At 48.9% G+C, this 17,324-nt stretch overlaps 2 protein-coding genes across 7 annotated transcripts in view; one reads left to right on the forward strand and one right to left on the reverse strand.

The window, feature by feature from the left end:
- Positions 1-12,314, forward strand: part of CAMK1G (calcium/calmodulin dependent protein kinase IG) — a 64,367-nt gene extending 52,053 nt beyond the window's left edge. For all 5 annotated transcript variants that reach the window (XM_030220960.1, XM_030220958.1, XM_030220956.1 and 2 more), the window contains 7 exons: positions 741-816; positions 2,210-2,322; positions 3,028-3,106; positions 3,682-3,769; positions 5,661-6,490; positions 9,632-9,734; positions 11,355-12,314. In XM_030220960.1, the coding sequence (XP_030076820.1) occupies positions 741-816; positions 2,210-2,322; positions 3,028-3,106; positions 3,682-3,769; positions 5,661-6,490; positions 9,632-9,698 (1,253 nt within the window). In that variant the 3' untranslated portion in view covers positions 9,699-9,734; positions 11,355-12,314. The remainder of the gene's footprint in view (positions 1-740; positions 817-2,209; positions 2,323-3,027; positions 3,107-3,681; positions 3,770-5,660; positions 6,491-9,631; positions 9,735-11,354) is intronic.
- A 2,305-nt stretch (positions 12,315-14,619) lies between these two features.
- LAMB3 (laminin subunit beta 3) overlaps positions 14,620-17,324 on the reverse strand; it is a 109,223-nt gene continuing 106,518 nt past the window's right edge. For both annotated transcript variants that reach the window (XM_030221328.1, XM_030221329.1), the window contains exon 23: positions 14,620-15,054. In XM_030221328.1, coding sequence (XP_030077188.1) covers positions 14,918-15,054 — 137 coding nt within the window. In that variant the 3' untranslated portion in view covers positions 14,620-14,917. The remainder of the gene's footprint in view (positions 15,055-17,324) is intronic.

The raw sequence follows: 17,324 nt of genomic DNA on the forward strand, positions 1-17,324 counted from the left end.
GGGCGGCGGGGATAGTGCTGGGCAGACTTATACGGTCTGTGCCGGGGCTGGTGGTTGGGTGGCGGGGATACTGCTGGGCAGACTTATACGGTCTGTGCCGGGGCTGGTGGTTGGGTGGCGGGGATAGTGCTGGGCAGACTTATACGGTCTGTGCTGGGGCTGGTGGTTGGGAGGCGGGGACTAGTGCTGGGCAGACTTATACGGTCTGTGCCGGGGCTGGTGGTTGGGCGGCGGGGATAGTGCTGGGCAGACTTATACGGTCTGTGCCGGGGCTGGTGGTTGGGTGGCAGGGATAGTGCTGGGCAGACTTATACGGTCTGTGCCCTGAAGAGGACAGTACAAATAAAAAAGTAGCACATATGAATTTATCTTCTTGGGCAGACTGGATGGACCGTGCAGGTCTTTTTCTGCCGTCATCTACTATGTTTACTGTTTGATGCTGCTTTTGACTCCTAACTTGTCACTTGCTCATAACCTTATCTTGTCTTCCTCTCTTCAGTAGTCCCTTTCCCTATGTGTCCTATCTGTCTGTCCTACCCTTATCCCTTATTTGTCCTGTCTGTCTGTCCTGATTTAGATTGTAAGCTCTTTTGAACAGGGACTGTCTTTTCTTCATGTTCAATTGTGAAGTGCTGCGTACGACTGGTAGCGCTATAGAAATGATTTATAGTAGTAGCAGTAGTTGCTATTCAGACTCCGCTCCTCAGCTTTTTTTTAAATCAATGCTTTTCCTCTATCAGCTCCAGAAGTGCTGGCTCAGAAGCCCTACAGTAAGGCAGTGGACTGTTGGTCGATAGGAGTTATCACCTACATTTTGTGAGTATCTAAGGATATCGCATCTTACCATTTCCAAACACCATGAATTGGATATTTTAAGTTTGCAGTGGCCTGCATTTCTAACGCCATCCCCTGGAAATTAACTAGTTACTATTGGAAGCCAGGTGCCCAGTACAACAGACTCTGTGCATATCTTGCCACTATCTGTCGCCATCTGGTGCTGAACCTGGGGAACTTCTTGGGTCTGTGTCCAGCAATAAGGTGCAGCCTCCATGGCGAGAGCAGTGCAGTGCACTTGGATAAAGCTGTACTTGTTTGCATCTAGGTGTTGCCGACCACACATGCATCAGTGTACCAGCGATGCACATTTCCACCTGTTAGGGTAAAGGGGTGATGGAATTGATATACCACACTTCTGTGATATAACCACAGTGGTTTACATTTATTATATGCAGGTACATTCTCTGTGGAAGGGAAAATGCCACCAAGAAGGTGGAGGTACGCTAGGATCCTACGCAAGGAAACGCACACAGCAAGGAGTAGGAAGGGAAGGCTCCTCCAAGAAACCGGGGATGACGTATATTGTAAATCAGACCTTTATTCCAAGTTACACAGTGAAAAACTCGATTCGACACAGCTGTGTTTCGCCGCTAAAAAGCACCTTCCTCAGGCGTCTTATAGTGTACAGCTGACTTTGTATATTCTATTATCTGTGATATATTGGTGTTACGTAATACCGGATATAGGTATTTTATCCGATGTCTCTGCCGAAAGAAACATTTGAAGAGAAGTGCTGGAGCAATCAACACATAACGGAGGTTTCTTTCGGCAGAGACATCGGATAAAATTCCTATATCCGGTATTACGTAACACCAATATATCACAGATAATAGAATATACAAAATCAACTTTACACTATAAGACGCCTGAGGAAGGCGCTTTTTAGCGCCGAAACACAGCTGTGTCAAGTCAGGTTTTCCACTGTGTAACTTGGAATAAAGGTTTGATTTACAATATACGCCTTCCCTTCCTACTCCCTGCTGTGTGCGGTACATTCTCTGTCCCTGGTAGGCTCACCATCTCAGATTTTGTTTTGTGTGTGTGTGTCTGGCACAACAGAGTTAGATGACTTGCCCAGGATCATAAGGAGCCACAGAGGAAATCAAACCCAATTCCTCAAGTTCTGAGCTCACTGCACTAACCATTAGGCAATCCCTCCACTCCATTGCATTCTGTTAAAAACCTGCAGCTGGCCCACCGGCAAACAAAGATTGTCTAAGCCATAAACAACCACATGTAGCTCCTGGGAAGCAAAAGAACCCACAGAAAGCTGTGTTCTGGAAATCCGTGCCATCAGTGGTGAATGACGCTGTAGAGGTGCATTTTTACCAAGCGCTGGTTCTCAAGTTTCCTTCTTGTTGGCTGTGTCCAGGTTGTGTGGTTACCCTCCCTTCTATGAAGAAACCGAGTCCAAGCTGTTTGAGAAGATCAGGGAAGGGTCTTATGAGTTTGAATCTCCATTCTGGGACGATATCTCCTATTCAGGTAAATCCCTGTGTGTATCACATACTCATTGAATGTAAGATGGATGTTATAAATTCCATCCACCCTGAATTTGTGATCATGCGTTCTAGTGTTCGTCTAAGGGGCAGAGGATCCAGTCTCCTTTTTTAAAAATTGTGTTTAGCATGAATTGTCGTTAACAACAAAACTTCCTGGTGATATATGAACCCAGACCCAAGTCACACATGTCCACTGAACGTAGAGAGCCCAGAGCTGAAACTTTGATGATCATTGCCTTGGTTTGACAGCCTTCATCTTACTTTTCTGTTATCGTTAAGCACTATCATAGATAGATTTAAACATCACTTTTAGAATTAATGAATATTCCAAGATCACGTTGGTTAGGGTTACCATTTTTGTCCTCTGAAAAAGAGGACACATGCCACCCCCCCTGCCCCGCCCACACCTTTCGCATCCTCGCCCCACCCTTTCTTGCTCTCATCCCGCCCCCTGTCACATATTCCCCTTCCCTGCCCCCCCCCCCGCCCACCCGTTTGTCCAGAAATCAGTACAAACGGGCGGACTGGCAAAACCCGCCCGGACGCCCAGACTTGTCCTCAAAAAGAGGACATGTCCGGGTAAATCCGGACGTATGGTAGCCCTAACGTTGGTGGCTTACAAGCCTTCCAGTCATAAGTTGTCTCTGCAGCTGCTTCAATACGTGTTTCTCTCTGTTTCTGTGCATAGCAAAGGACTTCATCGGCAGCTTGCTTGAGAAAGATCCGATGAAGAGATTTAATTGTGAGAAGGCGCTAAGGCACCCTTGGTAAGACTATGAGCAACTCCTTGCTAGGCAGAAAATTCAAACTCAAACATTGAACCAAATGAATTTCAACCCCAGTGCAGTTACACTCATGGACATCTTGCCTCACGAAAAAGTTTGGCCATTTTCCTCTGATCTGCTGGCGAAATCTTTTCCAAACTTTTTCTTGCTAGTAAATCTGGAGAATTTTTCACAGGTTCTTGGGACCTTCTCATTGAATCTCGACTCCTGCAGACCCTGTGCGTTGAGCAAATCTGCTCCAAATCTGATGCAGATTTTGCATTTTGAGAAACCCCAGAGGAGATTTGAGAGCTTTTTGTGAAAACGTTTGTCAAATGAATTCAACACACCGTGAACAGGTTCATTGAACTAACTCCAAACCTTCAAAAAAAAAAAAGGTTTGCATAGCTCTTCTGAGATCCCGATAAGGGAAACTTTATGGCTATGTAAATGGAAAGAGAGAAATGAGAAAGATGTGTTTTTCCACAGGTTGTTCACATCTGTCCAAACCTGTTTGTTTGTTTGTTTGTTTTTTTTTTAAATTTATTTCTAAGGTCCTTTTCTCTGTCATTCTCTAGGATCGCAGGAAATACCGCCCTTCACCGGGATATCTACCAGTCTGTCAGTGTTCAGATGAAGAAAACCTTTGCAAAGAGCAAATGGCGGGTAGATCACTTTTAAGACATAGAGATCTAATTGACCAAGGGGTCGATATTCAGAGTGATGTCAACAGCCAGAAACAGCTCCCGGTGATTTAAATCACTTCTGTGGGCCAGACCGGCGGTACTTAACCGGATAATGCCACTGGAAATGGCCTGCGCTGGTGTAGGCTCGTGTTTTGAACATGTGCAGGTCCATTTTTCAGTGCGCCTGGGAAAAAAAGGCCTTTTTTTGTGTGTGTGACCGAAAATGGACGTGTGGCAAAATTAAACCCAGCGCGCGCCCATTTTCGGCCTGAGACCCTACTGCCACCCATTGAGTTAGCGGTAAGGTCTCGCGCTCTAACTGGGTGGTAATCGTCAGTGTGCATAAACGCGGTAGCCGGACGGTAGTTCCAATTTGACGCGCATTGGACACGCGCAGGTGCCTACGTGCCTTAGTAAAAGGGCCCCGAAGTTTTACCTGGCCGTGTGTGCCTGATTATTCCGTGCCGGAGCTCAAGACAAGGCCCAGCATTGAAGATTCGGGCATAAAACCATCAGACTGCCACTGGCTGAGCCCAAAGTAGGGGGCCCCATATTGTCCCTCCTTCCCGTCACTCTCACCCCCACCGCAACCCCAAATACATGGGCTGGTGGGGGTCCCCGAGCCCCCACTTCAGCAGAATCCTTCCTGCTGGCTGCCCCGCTTGCCTACCCCGATGCACATGCTCAATTTCACTAAAACCGAGCAAGCGCATCGAGTCCAAATACAGGGTCCAGAGTTTCAAAAATCCGGTTTTGTTTGCAGCGCTTTAAAAAAAAACCTGGGAATTCAATGCTGGTGGCTGGATATGGCCCTGGCACTGGATTTCCGGGTTCGCCGATGACTGAATTAGCCAGTCCAACTCTCGCTGTCTCAATATGGGGGCCAGTATAACTTAAATGCTGTCTAATTCTAAAGACATTTTCTCATAAGTCCACACTTTATTTTTCAATGGAAATGTGTTTTCTTACCTTATTATCGAATGTTGTGGTGCACACATAGCCGCCGAGAGGGGGGGGCAGGGGGGACAAAATTCCCTGGGCCCGGGCCTCCAAAGGGGGCCCGGCACCACAGTCCCACCCGCCCTCCATCATCGTCCGTCTGCCCCCTGCATTGAAATCGCAGTCTCACCTCCGTGAAAGCAGCGCTGCAGGCAGCCGAAAGCCTCCCTTCGGCCCTCCTTCCCTCCCTGTGTCCCGCCCTTGTCTGACGTAACCTCCGTGAGGGCAGGACACAGGGAGGGAAGGAGGGCTGAAATCGCAGTCTCACCTCCGTGAAAGCAGCGCTGCAGGCAGCCGAAAGCCTCCCTTCGGCCCTCCTTCCCTCCCTGTGTCCCGCCCTTGTCTGACGTAACCTCCGTGAGGGCAGGACACAGGGAGGGAAGGAGGGCTGAAAGGAGGCGTTCTGCTGCCTGCAGCAGTGCTTTCACGGAGGTGAGACTGCGATTTTAATGCAGGGGGCAGACGGACAATGACGGAGGGTGGGTGGGACTGCGGTGCCGGGCCCCCTTTGGAGGCCCGGGCCCAGGGAATTTTGTCCCCCCTGCCCCCCCTCTCGGCAGCTATGTGTGCACCACAACATTCGATAATAAGGTAAGAAAACACATTTCCATTGAAAAATAACAAAGTGGCGACCTCGGGGGGGTGGCGGCAGCGGCGACCTCGCGGGGGCGGGGCAGCAAGGGGGCAGGGGCGGGGCCCGGCCCAGTCTCTCGGCGGCCCTGGGTACACACCACAGTGATATCCAACTGAGTGTAGTCTTTTTCAGAGTATGAGAACCATTACATGAAACCTGGATGTACAAGGAAAGAACGGTTCTTGCTTTTCATTGATATAAATCTCACAGCTTGTAAATTTTGCATTTTCTTTTACAGCAGGCATTCAATGCTGCCACCGTTGTGTACCACATGAAGAAGCTACACATGATTAACAATCCCAACAACGCAGTAAAGTCAGGAATTCGAGAGGCTAAAGGCACACTTTCTGCTGTCAAACTGCCAGAAGCTACAAGACCCAACATCCCTGCCGTTGTCACCGAGGAGACACTTGCTCAGGAAAAAAACAGGTTGACCCCAGCAGCTTTGAAAGGGATCCTACCCACCACCTCTGTCCAAAACAGCTTTGAAAAAAATCCTATCCCGGACAAATCTACGCAAAAGAGCTATAACAAGAACAGCCCCAGTGAAAATTCTATTCTAAACAAGGTTTCCGCGAAGGACGCTGATCGACACAGACTGACTGACAAAATGTCCACCTCAGACACGTCTGACCCCAGCTGTGCAGTTGAGAACAAGCCTAAGGAAAAACGTCCTGTCCCAAATCACCGTGAATGTCTACAATCCACGACCATACGTGAAAACCTAGACAATTGTACAACAACGAACTCAGCCCGAGAGAATCCTATACAAGTCCACTCAGGCAACTTCATTCAAGAGATTCCCAACTTCAGGAACACACTTCAGAACAACACTGTTTCCAAGGACTCTTGTCTAAACAATTCAAACTACAGTAGAACGTGTGAGGACACTCCTGAAGATTGCCTTACTAATGGGTTTCTCAAGATTGAAGTGGTCCAGACATCAGCCAGTCAGAGCAGAGCAAACAGGAAGTCCGGCAGCTGCAAGTCTTCCTGTAGAACAAGTGAGAAGGGAAAGCCGGCCTATTGCTCTGACTCTGGGCTTCTGAAGAAATTGAACAAGAAGCAGTAAGTATCGTCTAGCTTCTTGGGAACGGTAAGGGGGGAGAGTCTATAAATGGCACTCAAAATTGGGCACCAAATAAAGTCGCTGCTAAGTGCTATTGTATAAAGGTCGCACACCCTTTTATAGAATCTCACTTAGCGCTAATTTCTCTGCCTAATTGTAGGCACCAGACTTACTGAAACCTGGTGGAAATACTGACTCCCTTGTTAGGTGTGCTGAGGCAGTATTTTGTAACTGGGCATGCAACTTTTCAGAATGCTCCAGACATGCCCCTGGCCTCAGCAGGGGCATAGCTAGACTTCGGTGGGAGGCACATTTTAGGGCCCCCCCCCCCCCCCCCCCCCCCGCCATTGCTGAAACCCCCCTGCCACCAACTTTGACCCCCCCCCCCCCCCCCCCCCCGCCGCTGCCAACCCGTCGCCTACCTTTGCTGGCGGGGGACTCCAACCCCTGCCAGCTGAGCTGAGGTCCTCTTCTTCCCAATCTTGCGCAGGACGTCAGACTAGAATGAAGCCTTGCGCGGTATTGGGAAGAAGAGGACCTCGGCTGGCGGGGGTTGGGGTCCCCCGCCAACAAAGGTAGGCGACAGCGGGTTGGCGACAGTCGACAGGGTCGTCGACAGGGGGGTCCAGGGGCAAATCTACGGGGGCCCAGGCCCCCGTGGCCCCATACTGGCTACACCACTGGGCCACAGCCCCTTTTCAGTTACATGCTAGAAGAGTTAGGCGCCATGCCTTATAGAACATTGCGCAGATGCTTGAACAGTTCATAAATGGTGCCAGTTAACTTCAGTAATTGGTTGTTGCCACCCAATTATTGGTAGTTAAGGGCTCGTTGCTCAGTTAATCTGCGCATGTATCTTGGGTGCCCACCCAAATTTGGTTTTGCAAATCTGGGCACCATATTTAGAACCGGGGGGGGGGGGGGGTGTTAAATGCTGTGCCACACCTGAGTAATTTTGCTTATTTACCATCTTGAAGTAGAGATAGTCTTGTGTTAAGTGGAGTCTTTCAAGGAGTGCATTCCAGAGTGTAGGGGCTACGCTGGAGAAGACTCGCTTGCTGGTATGACATCATTTGATGCCCTTTGGAGAGGGTGTGGTTAGGGATACTCCTTGAGAGGACCTTAGTGACCTTGGACGTCTGTAGAGGGAGATCCTGTTCTTCAAGTACTCTGGGCCAGGGGTGTAGCTAGGTGGGAGCATGGGCCCCTGCAGATTTAGCCCTGGCCCCCCTGCTTTCGCTGCTAACCCTCCCCCGCCGTCAGGTACCTTTGCTGGCGGGGGTCCCCAACCCCCGCCAGCCGAAGTCCTCTTCAGCGCCAGTCTCCGAGTAAGAACGTGCAGGACATCAGGACTCTCAGAAACAGAATCCAGATCAGCGAACGCGCCGGACTCGGAGACCGGCGCTGAAGGGGACTTCGGCTGGCGGTGGCAGTGGAGGATTGGCGGCAGCGGGGGGGGGGGGGGGTCAAAAGGGACGGGGGAGGGGGGGCGGCACCGGGGGGGGGGGGGCTAAAATCTTCCCCCTTACCTCGGGTTCTGGACCCCACTCCCGCCAAAGTCTGGCTACGCCCCTGCTCTGGGCCATTTCCTTTAAGGGCCTTGAAGGTCGAACACAAAGTTTTAAATTTAGCCCTGTATTGTACTGGTAGCCAGCGAAGTTTTGGCAAAGATGGTGTGATGTGGTCACATCGCTTGCAACCTGAGTCTTGCCGCAGCATTCTGAATCAACTGGAGCTGGTGCAGGCCCTTTGTAGTCAGAGCTGTGTAGAGCGCATTACAGTAATCCAGTCTTGATGTTATCGTGGCGTGCACAACTGAGACAAGGCTTGCCTTCTCAATGTAAGGAGAGAGGCAGCGTAGTTGTCGCAAGTGATAGAAGCTGCTCTTGAAGGTTGCTTGGATTTGGGGGATCAGAGTAATCGCACAAGAGGAACTCTGAGCAGGCAATTGTGTAAGTGGGCATCTTCATTTGGGCACCTTGACGCCACGTGGTGAGAAACTGTTCTATAATGGCATCTGGCTGCCCAGAATACTAACACAACCCAGTACTGGCACATCTTACACTACTTGCATGCCTGCAGCCTAGACCTGGTCTAACCATGGACACCTAAATATGGTGGACATGCATAACTTACTGTATTCTGTAGGTTGTGTGTGGAAGTGGCAGCACTTGCCATGCCCCTCTCATAAACAGCCCATGTGAGTGCCTCCCTTGCGTTTACTCACAGTGCCAGTTAGTGAATAATATACGCCTACCTGTGAACTACCCTGCCCGTATTCTGAGCATATATACACGTGCAAATGGTAGATTCAGGCCCAAGGAGGAAAGAAGTGTGGCTAGTATGGATTTTGATCTACAATAAGCAGTGGTGAAAGTGAGAAGTGGTGACCCCCCAACCCTTAGGCCAGTGAGGGTTCCCTGCACCATGATCTCCAGCATCCCTCTCCTTCCTTCCTTCCTTCCCTCTACCCTGAGGAGTTCAGGTCTTACCTCCCCTTCCTCTGGGGTGGTAACGCAGCATCTTACAGCTACAGAAGATGCATCACAGCCAGTGCAGAGCCTTGAGTAGGTGTGAGTGCTCAGGGCCCTGTACTGAGCCTGATGCATCTTCTGTAGCTACCGACTGCCATGTCCCTGCCCCGGAGGAAAGGAGGTAAAACTTGAACACCTTGCAAAGCAGGGGGAAAGGTGGTGGGATGGAAGGAAGCAAGGAACCAGAGGGATGCTAGAAACCACAAGAAGAGATGGGGGTGGAAGAGATGCTGAAGAACAAGAAGAGAGGAAAGTGGGGAAAGAGAAATGCTGGATATTGGTGATTGAAGGAGGGAGATGCTGGATATTGTGGGGGATGGGCCTTGAAGTAAGCTGCCGCTTGGTGTGGGAGGGGCTGCATGGTTGAAGGTTCACCTAGGGTGTTAGATACCCCTGGGCTGGTCCTGCTTGTCTATCCCATTATAATATAGTTGTAGAACTATTTACCTCCAACTTTCCAGGAAGTGACATCAAAGAGCCCAACTATAGGTCTTTTGGTTCACCAGTATGGCAGAATAGCCTTGCACTGCCAGACCCTTGATAAAATAGTTTTCAATAGGACTTAGAATCTGGTGTCTACAATCCTGTATTATTTTTCCTTTTCAGCCATTTTGCAACGGCGCCAGTGAAATCCAACAAACTTGCACAAACTGGAGTTTGTGCTGTCATGTGATCCGCAGGAGTGGGATCTGAGCTGCCGCTCATTACAGTAAGTGTAGAAAGGCGTCAACGACCTGAGAACTGTTCTTTGAGGAAGTCCCAATTTGCGTTTTAGAGCTAAAGAAACATGCCAAGGTATCGATTAAGGTGTCTTCTCTTTCTGTCATGTAGGATCGCCGATAAGGAATTGGGTTCCCCATTAAAATTCTTCTCAGCGTGGGAGAGCTGCAGGCACAGGGGAGTTCCTAGCATTGGTTAAGGGAGGGAGATAGACAGAGAAGAGATTCAGTGACGTTCTTTGCAGAAAAGACCAACAGAATCTGGGGGTGATTGTATCTGTTGACCTTAAATTGTTGAACCAAGTAGTTTAGATGACAGCACAAGCCAGAAGGATGTTTGGGGTGTGTACGAAGAGGACTTGGCCATCAGGAAAAAAAAAGAAAGGTGATCATAGCTGTCTCTGGTGAGACTTCATGTGAAGTACTGAGTACAATTGTGGAGACCACACCTTTGAAAAGGTATAAACCGGATGGAGACGGTCCAGAGGGTGGCTACTAAAATGATCAGCCTATCTGGATGGACTTAGTCTAAACATGTATACCACGGAGGAAAGGTAGTATAGCGGCAATAGAATAAATGCGGGGGGGGGGGGGGGGGGGGGTCAGTTCCAGCATAATTGAGACCCTGGAAGGAGAGTTCATAAGTAAGGGTGAAAGGGGATCGACTCAAGAGTTATCTAAGGAAATCTTTCTTTACTGGTAGGGTGGTGGATACAAGGACAGTATCTGAATTTAAGACTGCAGGGGCGGGCTGAGGATCTCTGAGGGGGAGAGGAAGGGATTTTAGAGCTATGTTGGTGGCAGTGTCGTTCCTAGGGGGGCTGACACCCGGGGTGGATCGCCGATGCACCCTGCCCCCCCGGGTGCAGCGCGGACCCCACCCCAGCGAAAGGACCCCCCGGGTGCACACCACTGGGGGGGGGGGGGGGGGGCGCGCGCGTGCGTGTGCCTGTCCTCCGTTGTTCCATGCTTCTTCTCTGCCCCGGAACAGGAAGTAACCTGTTCCGGGGTAGAGAAGAAGCATGGAACAACGGAGGACAGGCGCGCGTGGCACCCCCCCCAGTGGCGTGCACCAGGGGCGGACCGCACCTACCACACACCCCCCCCCCTAGGAACGCCACTGGTTGGTGGTAGGGATGAGCAGAGCAGATAGGCCATATGAGCAAAAGTGGGCCGTGTCCACTTTTCGCATTATTTCAGCTATACACTGATAGTCTCTATGGCCTAAAAACTCAAAAAGAAAATGTGGGCCATGACTATTATCTATACATACATACAGATGAGAGTAGATTTGGGCATTGCTTGTTCTTTGTACCGCAATGTATGCCTCACAACTTAGATGGCCAATATCTCGCCTTGTTGCAAAGTCATCTTGGCCCACTTTTGTTCTCAGTCTCTGCCATTGTATTCTATAGTTTTCATTGGGTGGCTAAAACTACGATTGTTGAATGTTCCTAGTGCCATTTTTTACTCAATCTCTCCAGATTGGAGAACACTAGAGGAAATCTTTTTTTATTAACTGCTGTCAACCAACTATGAAACGTAGAACTTGGGAAGAAGTATCCCAAGACATATGTCATGCCAAAGCAAAAATTGTTGTTCTTTTTCAGCGTATCCCAATACTTTTCAGCACTTCATAGAGTCTTGGCGACGATTACATTTCCAGAAGGACCAGACCCTTCCTTTCCTGTGCTTTGGAACCCAATGTCGGCCATGTTGATGGGGAAAGAAATGTTTCCTTTCGACGCTGCTTTTTTTGGAAATCTTAGCCATCACCGTGGACTCTGTGTCGATCCTGGCAGAATAATGGAGATGTCAGAGGAGAGTGAAGGACATTTTCTGAGCACCGTGACATTTTATTTAAAAAGAACATAAAAATTTTGAGATGGAGGACTTGTGTGGTAGGATTGCATTCCTCTCCTGGTACCTGTAATGTCTTTTCAAAATGTAAGGTAATGTGGGATTTTTTCCTTGGTACATATCATTGTCAACTGCTCTCCTGTTGTATTATGCAGTGCTGTTTATACCAAAGCCATATATTACGTTATAATGTTAGGAATTATTGAAAAGTTAATCTGCGAGTTTAGGAACGAGCTTGCAGACATGAGGAAGCCACTGTCTGAATTCAGCAGTTTCAGGTAACCAAATGGATGTTTTTTTTAAGAGAACATTTTTTAATATTGTAATGTATGGCGTAACATAATCTGGAAAACATTTCATCCTGAAAGTAGAATTGAAATAGTGAAGGATAGTACACATTCTTTAGACTTTTTACAGCGTGTGATTCTGTTTAGTGGACCAACCTACGAATTATTTTTAATTATATATTTCAGGCACTTAAAAAAAAATGGACTGAAATTGTTTATAGATACTATCACTGTGTCAAATCCAGTTTTGTGTGAGATTTTTGGATTTGAAGTTGCTTCATTTTTTAAAATATTAATCAACTGTGCACACTTGATTTCTTATGTGCTTTTTGATAGGCGTTTTATTGGGCTTTTGTAAACTGTGAGAATACTGTGGTGAAGCAAAGTACCTTAATCCTTGCTGCCAACTTTATAAAACAGAAAACCAAGAAGGCAACTGTGCGAGAAATATTTTCTTATCCAAGCTGCTACGTAGGGTGCTGGCAGCTGTGTTGCTACTGACGGCCTCGCTTCCCTTCAGTGTAGGTGGGCAGAGGAAGACCACGGGATCCTTAAATAGCAACCCACAATGGGGGTCTTTTTATTAAGGTTCAGTAAAAAGTGGCCTTAGCATGCCCTTATGTGGGTTTTTCCTGAGCGCTGAGGCCATTTTTACTGCAGCTGTAAAAGGGCTGATTTTCTATTTTTTTTTTGTATTATCGGTCAAGTGCTAATTTTGCTATTAGTTGACAGTCATAAACTAAATTAGCGCATGGTCACTTCCTACCACCCATTTTGTAGGTTAGTCCTGTGCTAACTAGTTAATTAATTTGGTAATATAGATGAGCTAACTGCTTTAGCGCCAAGGGCGGGCCCTGGGTGAGTTCAGGCTCACCTGTTCTTGCCTGAGGCCCACCCAGTCTAGTGGCCCAAAAACTGCCTCAGAGGTGGTACCTTACTCCTCTCACTCCCTCTCTCTGAAACAACCCCCCCCCCCCCCCCCCCCACCTCTGAGCAACCTGCCAGCCCTACAGGCTTCCCTCCACTGCATCCCACTCTCGATGACATCACTTCCTGTTTCTTCACTGGTTGGGATGTTCCACGGTAGAGAGAAGCCTGCCGGGCTGGTGCAGGTTGCTTACTGGAATCGCTCCCACCAATGGCTTGGAGGAACACCAGGGAGAGAAAGAGGGGCAGATGCTGTGCTGGGGCGGGGGGGGGGGGGGGGGGAAGAGAGGAGTAGGTGCTGGGTGGTGGAGGAGAAAGATGATGATGGAAAGTTTTATTTTTTTAATTTTATGTGGGGTGGGAAGGGCCCACCCAAAATAGCAGATCTGGCTATGCTCCTAGTTAGTGCAGGAATGCCCATTATCTCCAAGACTTTAAAAATAACCAAAGGAGAAAGTAGTCCATGCTGACATTTGCATCTGCTTTTTATTGCAAGCATTTTCCCACCTCAAAACATTCCCGTTGTTGCAGTCCCCATCCACTGGGAAACCCCTCTGCCACATGCATGCAAGAGCACGCAATGCGCACCAGTGGCATAGCTACCTGGGGCCAGGAAGGCCTGGGCCCTCCCCCAAATTTGCTCTGGACCCATAGTTTGGCTGGTGGGGGGGGGGGGGGTCTCCAACCCCAACCCCCACCCCCACCAGCTGAAGACTTTGTCCAGCACTGGTCTCCAGTGCCGCCGCATTGCCTACCCTGCTCTCATTTCCTCTCGCCTTGACTACGGCAACCTACTCCTCACCGGCCTCCCACTTAGCCATCTATCCCCCCTTCAATCCATTCAGAACTCTGCTGCATGTCTTATCTTCCGCCTGGACCGATATACTCATATCACCCCTCTCCTCAAGTCATTTCACTGGCTTCCGATCAGGTACCAGTTCAAGCTTCTCCTACTAACCTACAAATGCACTCGATCTGCAGCCCCTCCCTACCTCTCTACCCTCATCTCCCCTTACGTTCCTACCCATAACCTCCGCTCGCAAGACAAATCACTCCTTTCAGTACCCTTCTCCACCACCGCCGCCAACTCCAGGCTCCGCCCTTTCTGCCTCGCCTCACCCCACGCTTGGAACAAACTCCCTGAGCCCATACGCCAGGCCCCCTCCCTGCCCATCTTCAAATCCTTGCTCAAAGCCCACCTCTTCAATGTCGCCTTCGGCACCTAACCACTACACCTCTACTCAGGAAATCTAGACTGCCCCAACTTGACATTTCGTCCTTTAGATTGTAAGCTCCTTTGAGCAGGGACTGTCCTTTTGTGTTAAACTGTACAGCGCTGCGTAACCCTAGTAGCGCTCTAGAAATGTTAAGTAGTAGTACTCTCTTCCCCGCACATTCGGCACGCTCCTTTTGGTGAAATTGAGCATGTACACGGCAGCAGTGGGTGGGGTGGCAGTGGACCAAAATGTGCCCACCCCGGGCTCTGACCCCCTCCCACCTCGAGGTCTGGTTACGCCTCTGATGCGCACACTCTTTTCATGTGACTGGCTGAGCAATCTTCTCATAGCCCCTTTCCAAGGGTAAAATACTGTTTTTACCTCCTGGTATGGCTTTAATTACTCTTAAATTACACAATTTCCTTAGTCTGTAATGCAGTCATGTTTCCCCAACATATCACCTTTTTTTTTTCTTGTCAAACATGTGTTTTATTCAAAATCTGTGTGTGTACAGTACATAGCTTTATTTTACATACATATAGATAAAATGAAATATTCTTTACAAGGTGACAAAATGATACTTTAAGGCAGATCTGTCATATCAACCAGGGCTGTAACATTTACCATTTCCTGAAACTACAATGTGCAAAACTGGTTCAAACCTTATCGAGAAAGGGAAACTTCAAAACAAAGCAAAAAGGGGCAGTCTTGTCTTGTCTTTAATTTCAGTGGATTCAGTGCCACCTTTTCATTGGCCGTGCACCCCTGACATCAGTGAAGAGGTTCAGTGCAGTGTGAAAAAGGCAGAACTCGCCGCTGCTCCTGTTGGAAGAAATAGGTATTGCAGAGTTTGTAACCCAAGGCGACCCGCTGAGGCGTCCTTCATTTGCAGGTTGCGAAGAAGACTGCGCGCGTGTTGATGTAATCTCGTAGGCCCATGACCCGCTCCTCCAGCCCCGCCAAGCTGGCTGCTTTGACACTCAGGGAGTGGCTGCTCTCCAGAAGCTCAGTTTCCATTCCTAAGGATGCAAAGTTACAGCAGTCAGTAAGACAGGTTCATGATTGGGCAGTCCAGAAAACCTGATGGGGGGGGGCGGGCCGGGCCCCAAGTAACTGCCCTTACCGTTGAGCTCCCTCTTTCCAGATCTGGAGTCTGATATCTTTTGAGAAGGTTCCCATCAAAGGAGCATAGAAACCATAGTGCAAGACTGTGAATTTGTAAAGCACATCACTGCTAAACTATCATTTATAGTCTGGCTTCTATATTTTACATTATTGCTTGGGGCTGCCATACAATGTTCCCTCTGAGGGGGGACATGGTAGAGGTATATAAAATAATGAGTGGAGTGGAACAGGTGGATGTGAAGCGTCTGTTCACGCTTTCCAAAAATACTAGGACTAGGGGGCATGCGATGAAACTACAGTGTAGTAAATTTAAAACAAATCGGAGAAAATGTTTCTTCACCCAACGCATAATTAAACTCTGGCATTCGTTGCCGAACGTGGTGAAGGCGGTTAGCTTAGCAGAGTTTAAAAAGGGGTTAGACGGTTTCCTAAAGGAAACTGCTACTAAATGGACTGGGACTTGGGAAAAATCCACAATTCCAGGAACAACATGTATAGAATGTTTGAACGTTTGGGAAGCTTGCCAGGTGCCCTTGGCCTGGATTGGCCGCTGTCGTGGACAGGATGCTGGGCTCGATGGACCCTTGGTCTTTTCCCAGTGTGGCATTACATATGTACTTATGTACTCTAAGCTGAGCGGGAGTCTTCCAAATGCATTGCTGCCAGTAGGGGGCAGTGCTTCAATATTCTGTTTTTAATCACTAGAGACGGGCAGGTTTCCTGAAATGTGATAGTGCAATAGCACCCCCCAGTGGCAGGACTTTAGGTGGAGGACTCCCGCTCAGCTTAGGGGGAACAGTGCTGCCATGAACAAGTTACCTGTGGCCTCAGATGTTTCTCAGTGTCTGAATGCAGTATGTCATACTGGCATGGCAGGCAGGAGAGGTTTCTTTAGTATTGTAGTTAAACCAATTGGAGGCAAAACTTATTTCAACCCAATGCCAGTATCGCTTCAGTTTCTACAAGTGTCTCAGACGTACAGCATACAACTGGCAGACTCCCAATAAACAATGGTCCAGATACTTTAAAGAATTTAGGCTCCTAAATTTGAGCGTTGTGCCATAACTTGGACTTTTTGAAAATTTACTGGTGCATAACTTTGTACAGTAGAGCAGGGGCGTAGCTATGGGGGGGGCCACGAGGGCCTGGACCCCTGCAAATTTCATCCGGGCCCATGGTTTGGCTGGCAGGGGTCCCCCGCCAGCCGAAGCCTTCTTCAGCGCCGGTCTCTGGCACAGCCGCATTCGCTGCTCTGCTCTTCTTTCTTCTTGCTCCTCCTGTGCACGCTGACGCCAAGCGTCAGCGTGCACAGGAGGAGCAAGAAGAAAAGCAGGGCAGTGAACGCAGCTGCACCGGAGACCGGCGCTGAAGAAGGCTTCGGCTGGCGGGGTTGCCAACAAAGGTATTTGTTTTTGCGGGGGGAGCGGTGAGGGGAAGCGGCAAAGAGGCGTGGTAGTGGGAGGGGACAGCGGCACTCAAAATGTGCCCCCAACCTCGGGCTCTGGCCCCCTCCCACCGTCAGGTCTGGCTACGCCCCTGCAGTAGAGTCTCGTCAATCCAACCAGCTGGCATATCTGACAGATCCTCTTCCTGTTTTCCAGCTTCACACACTGCTGCTTAGTGTTAATAAACAGTACTGTATGTTAAATACAGATACCCTGTGCCTGTTCTTTATTCATAAAGTATATTTTCCATGCATTTTCTTAAGGGGTTACATTGTTTTCCATATTATCCAACTTTTCACTTATCTGACAATGGCTCAGTCCCATTGACGTTGGATAATTGAGACTGTACTGTATTCAAAATCTCATTAAACGCCTAAATTCAGCAGCAAGAAACATGAATGGTAATGGGGCAGACTTAGGTGCGGAAAAAAGTAAGGCGGTACAATTCGGCTGGCAGCGGACAGCTTCTTTTAAACGCAGGCCTGCCGCTGGCTGCATTGTGCCTGGATATCTGTATTGGCAGCTAGCTGGGAGTTGCCTGGGTTCCGCTGAATTTCAACAGTGATACCCAGATAGCTTTTTGCTGTTCTAAATTAACCAGATCATTATCCAGGTACTGCCACTGAATTTCGGGAGCGCCCACGTAACTCCCATCTCCACCCTGACTCCGTCTGCAGACTGCCCTGGCACTAACCAGATAGTGTGGCTGAAAATCCAGG

Source organism: Microcaecilia unicolor, chromosome 12 (genome assembly GCF_901765095.1).
Source record: "Microcaecilia unicolor chromosome 12, aMicUni1.1, whole genome shotgun sequence".
NCBI classification, from domain to species: Eukaryota; Metazoa; Chordata; class Amphibia; order Gymnophiona; family Siphonopidae; genus Microcaecilia; species Microcaecilia unicolor.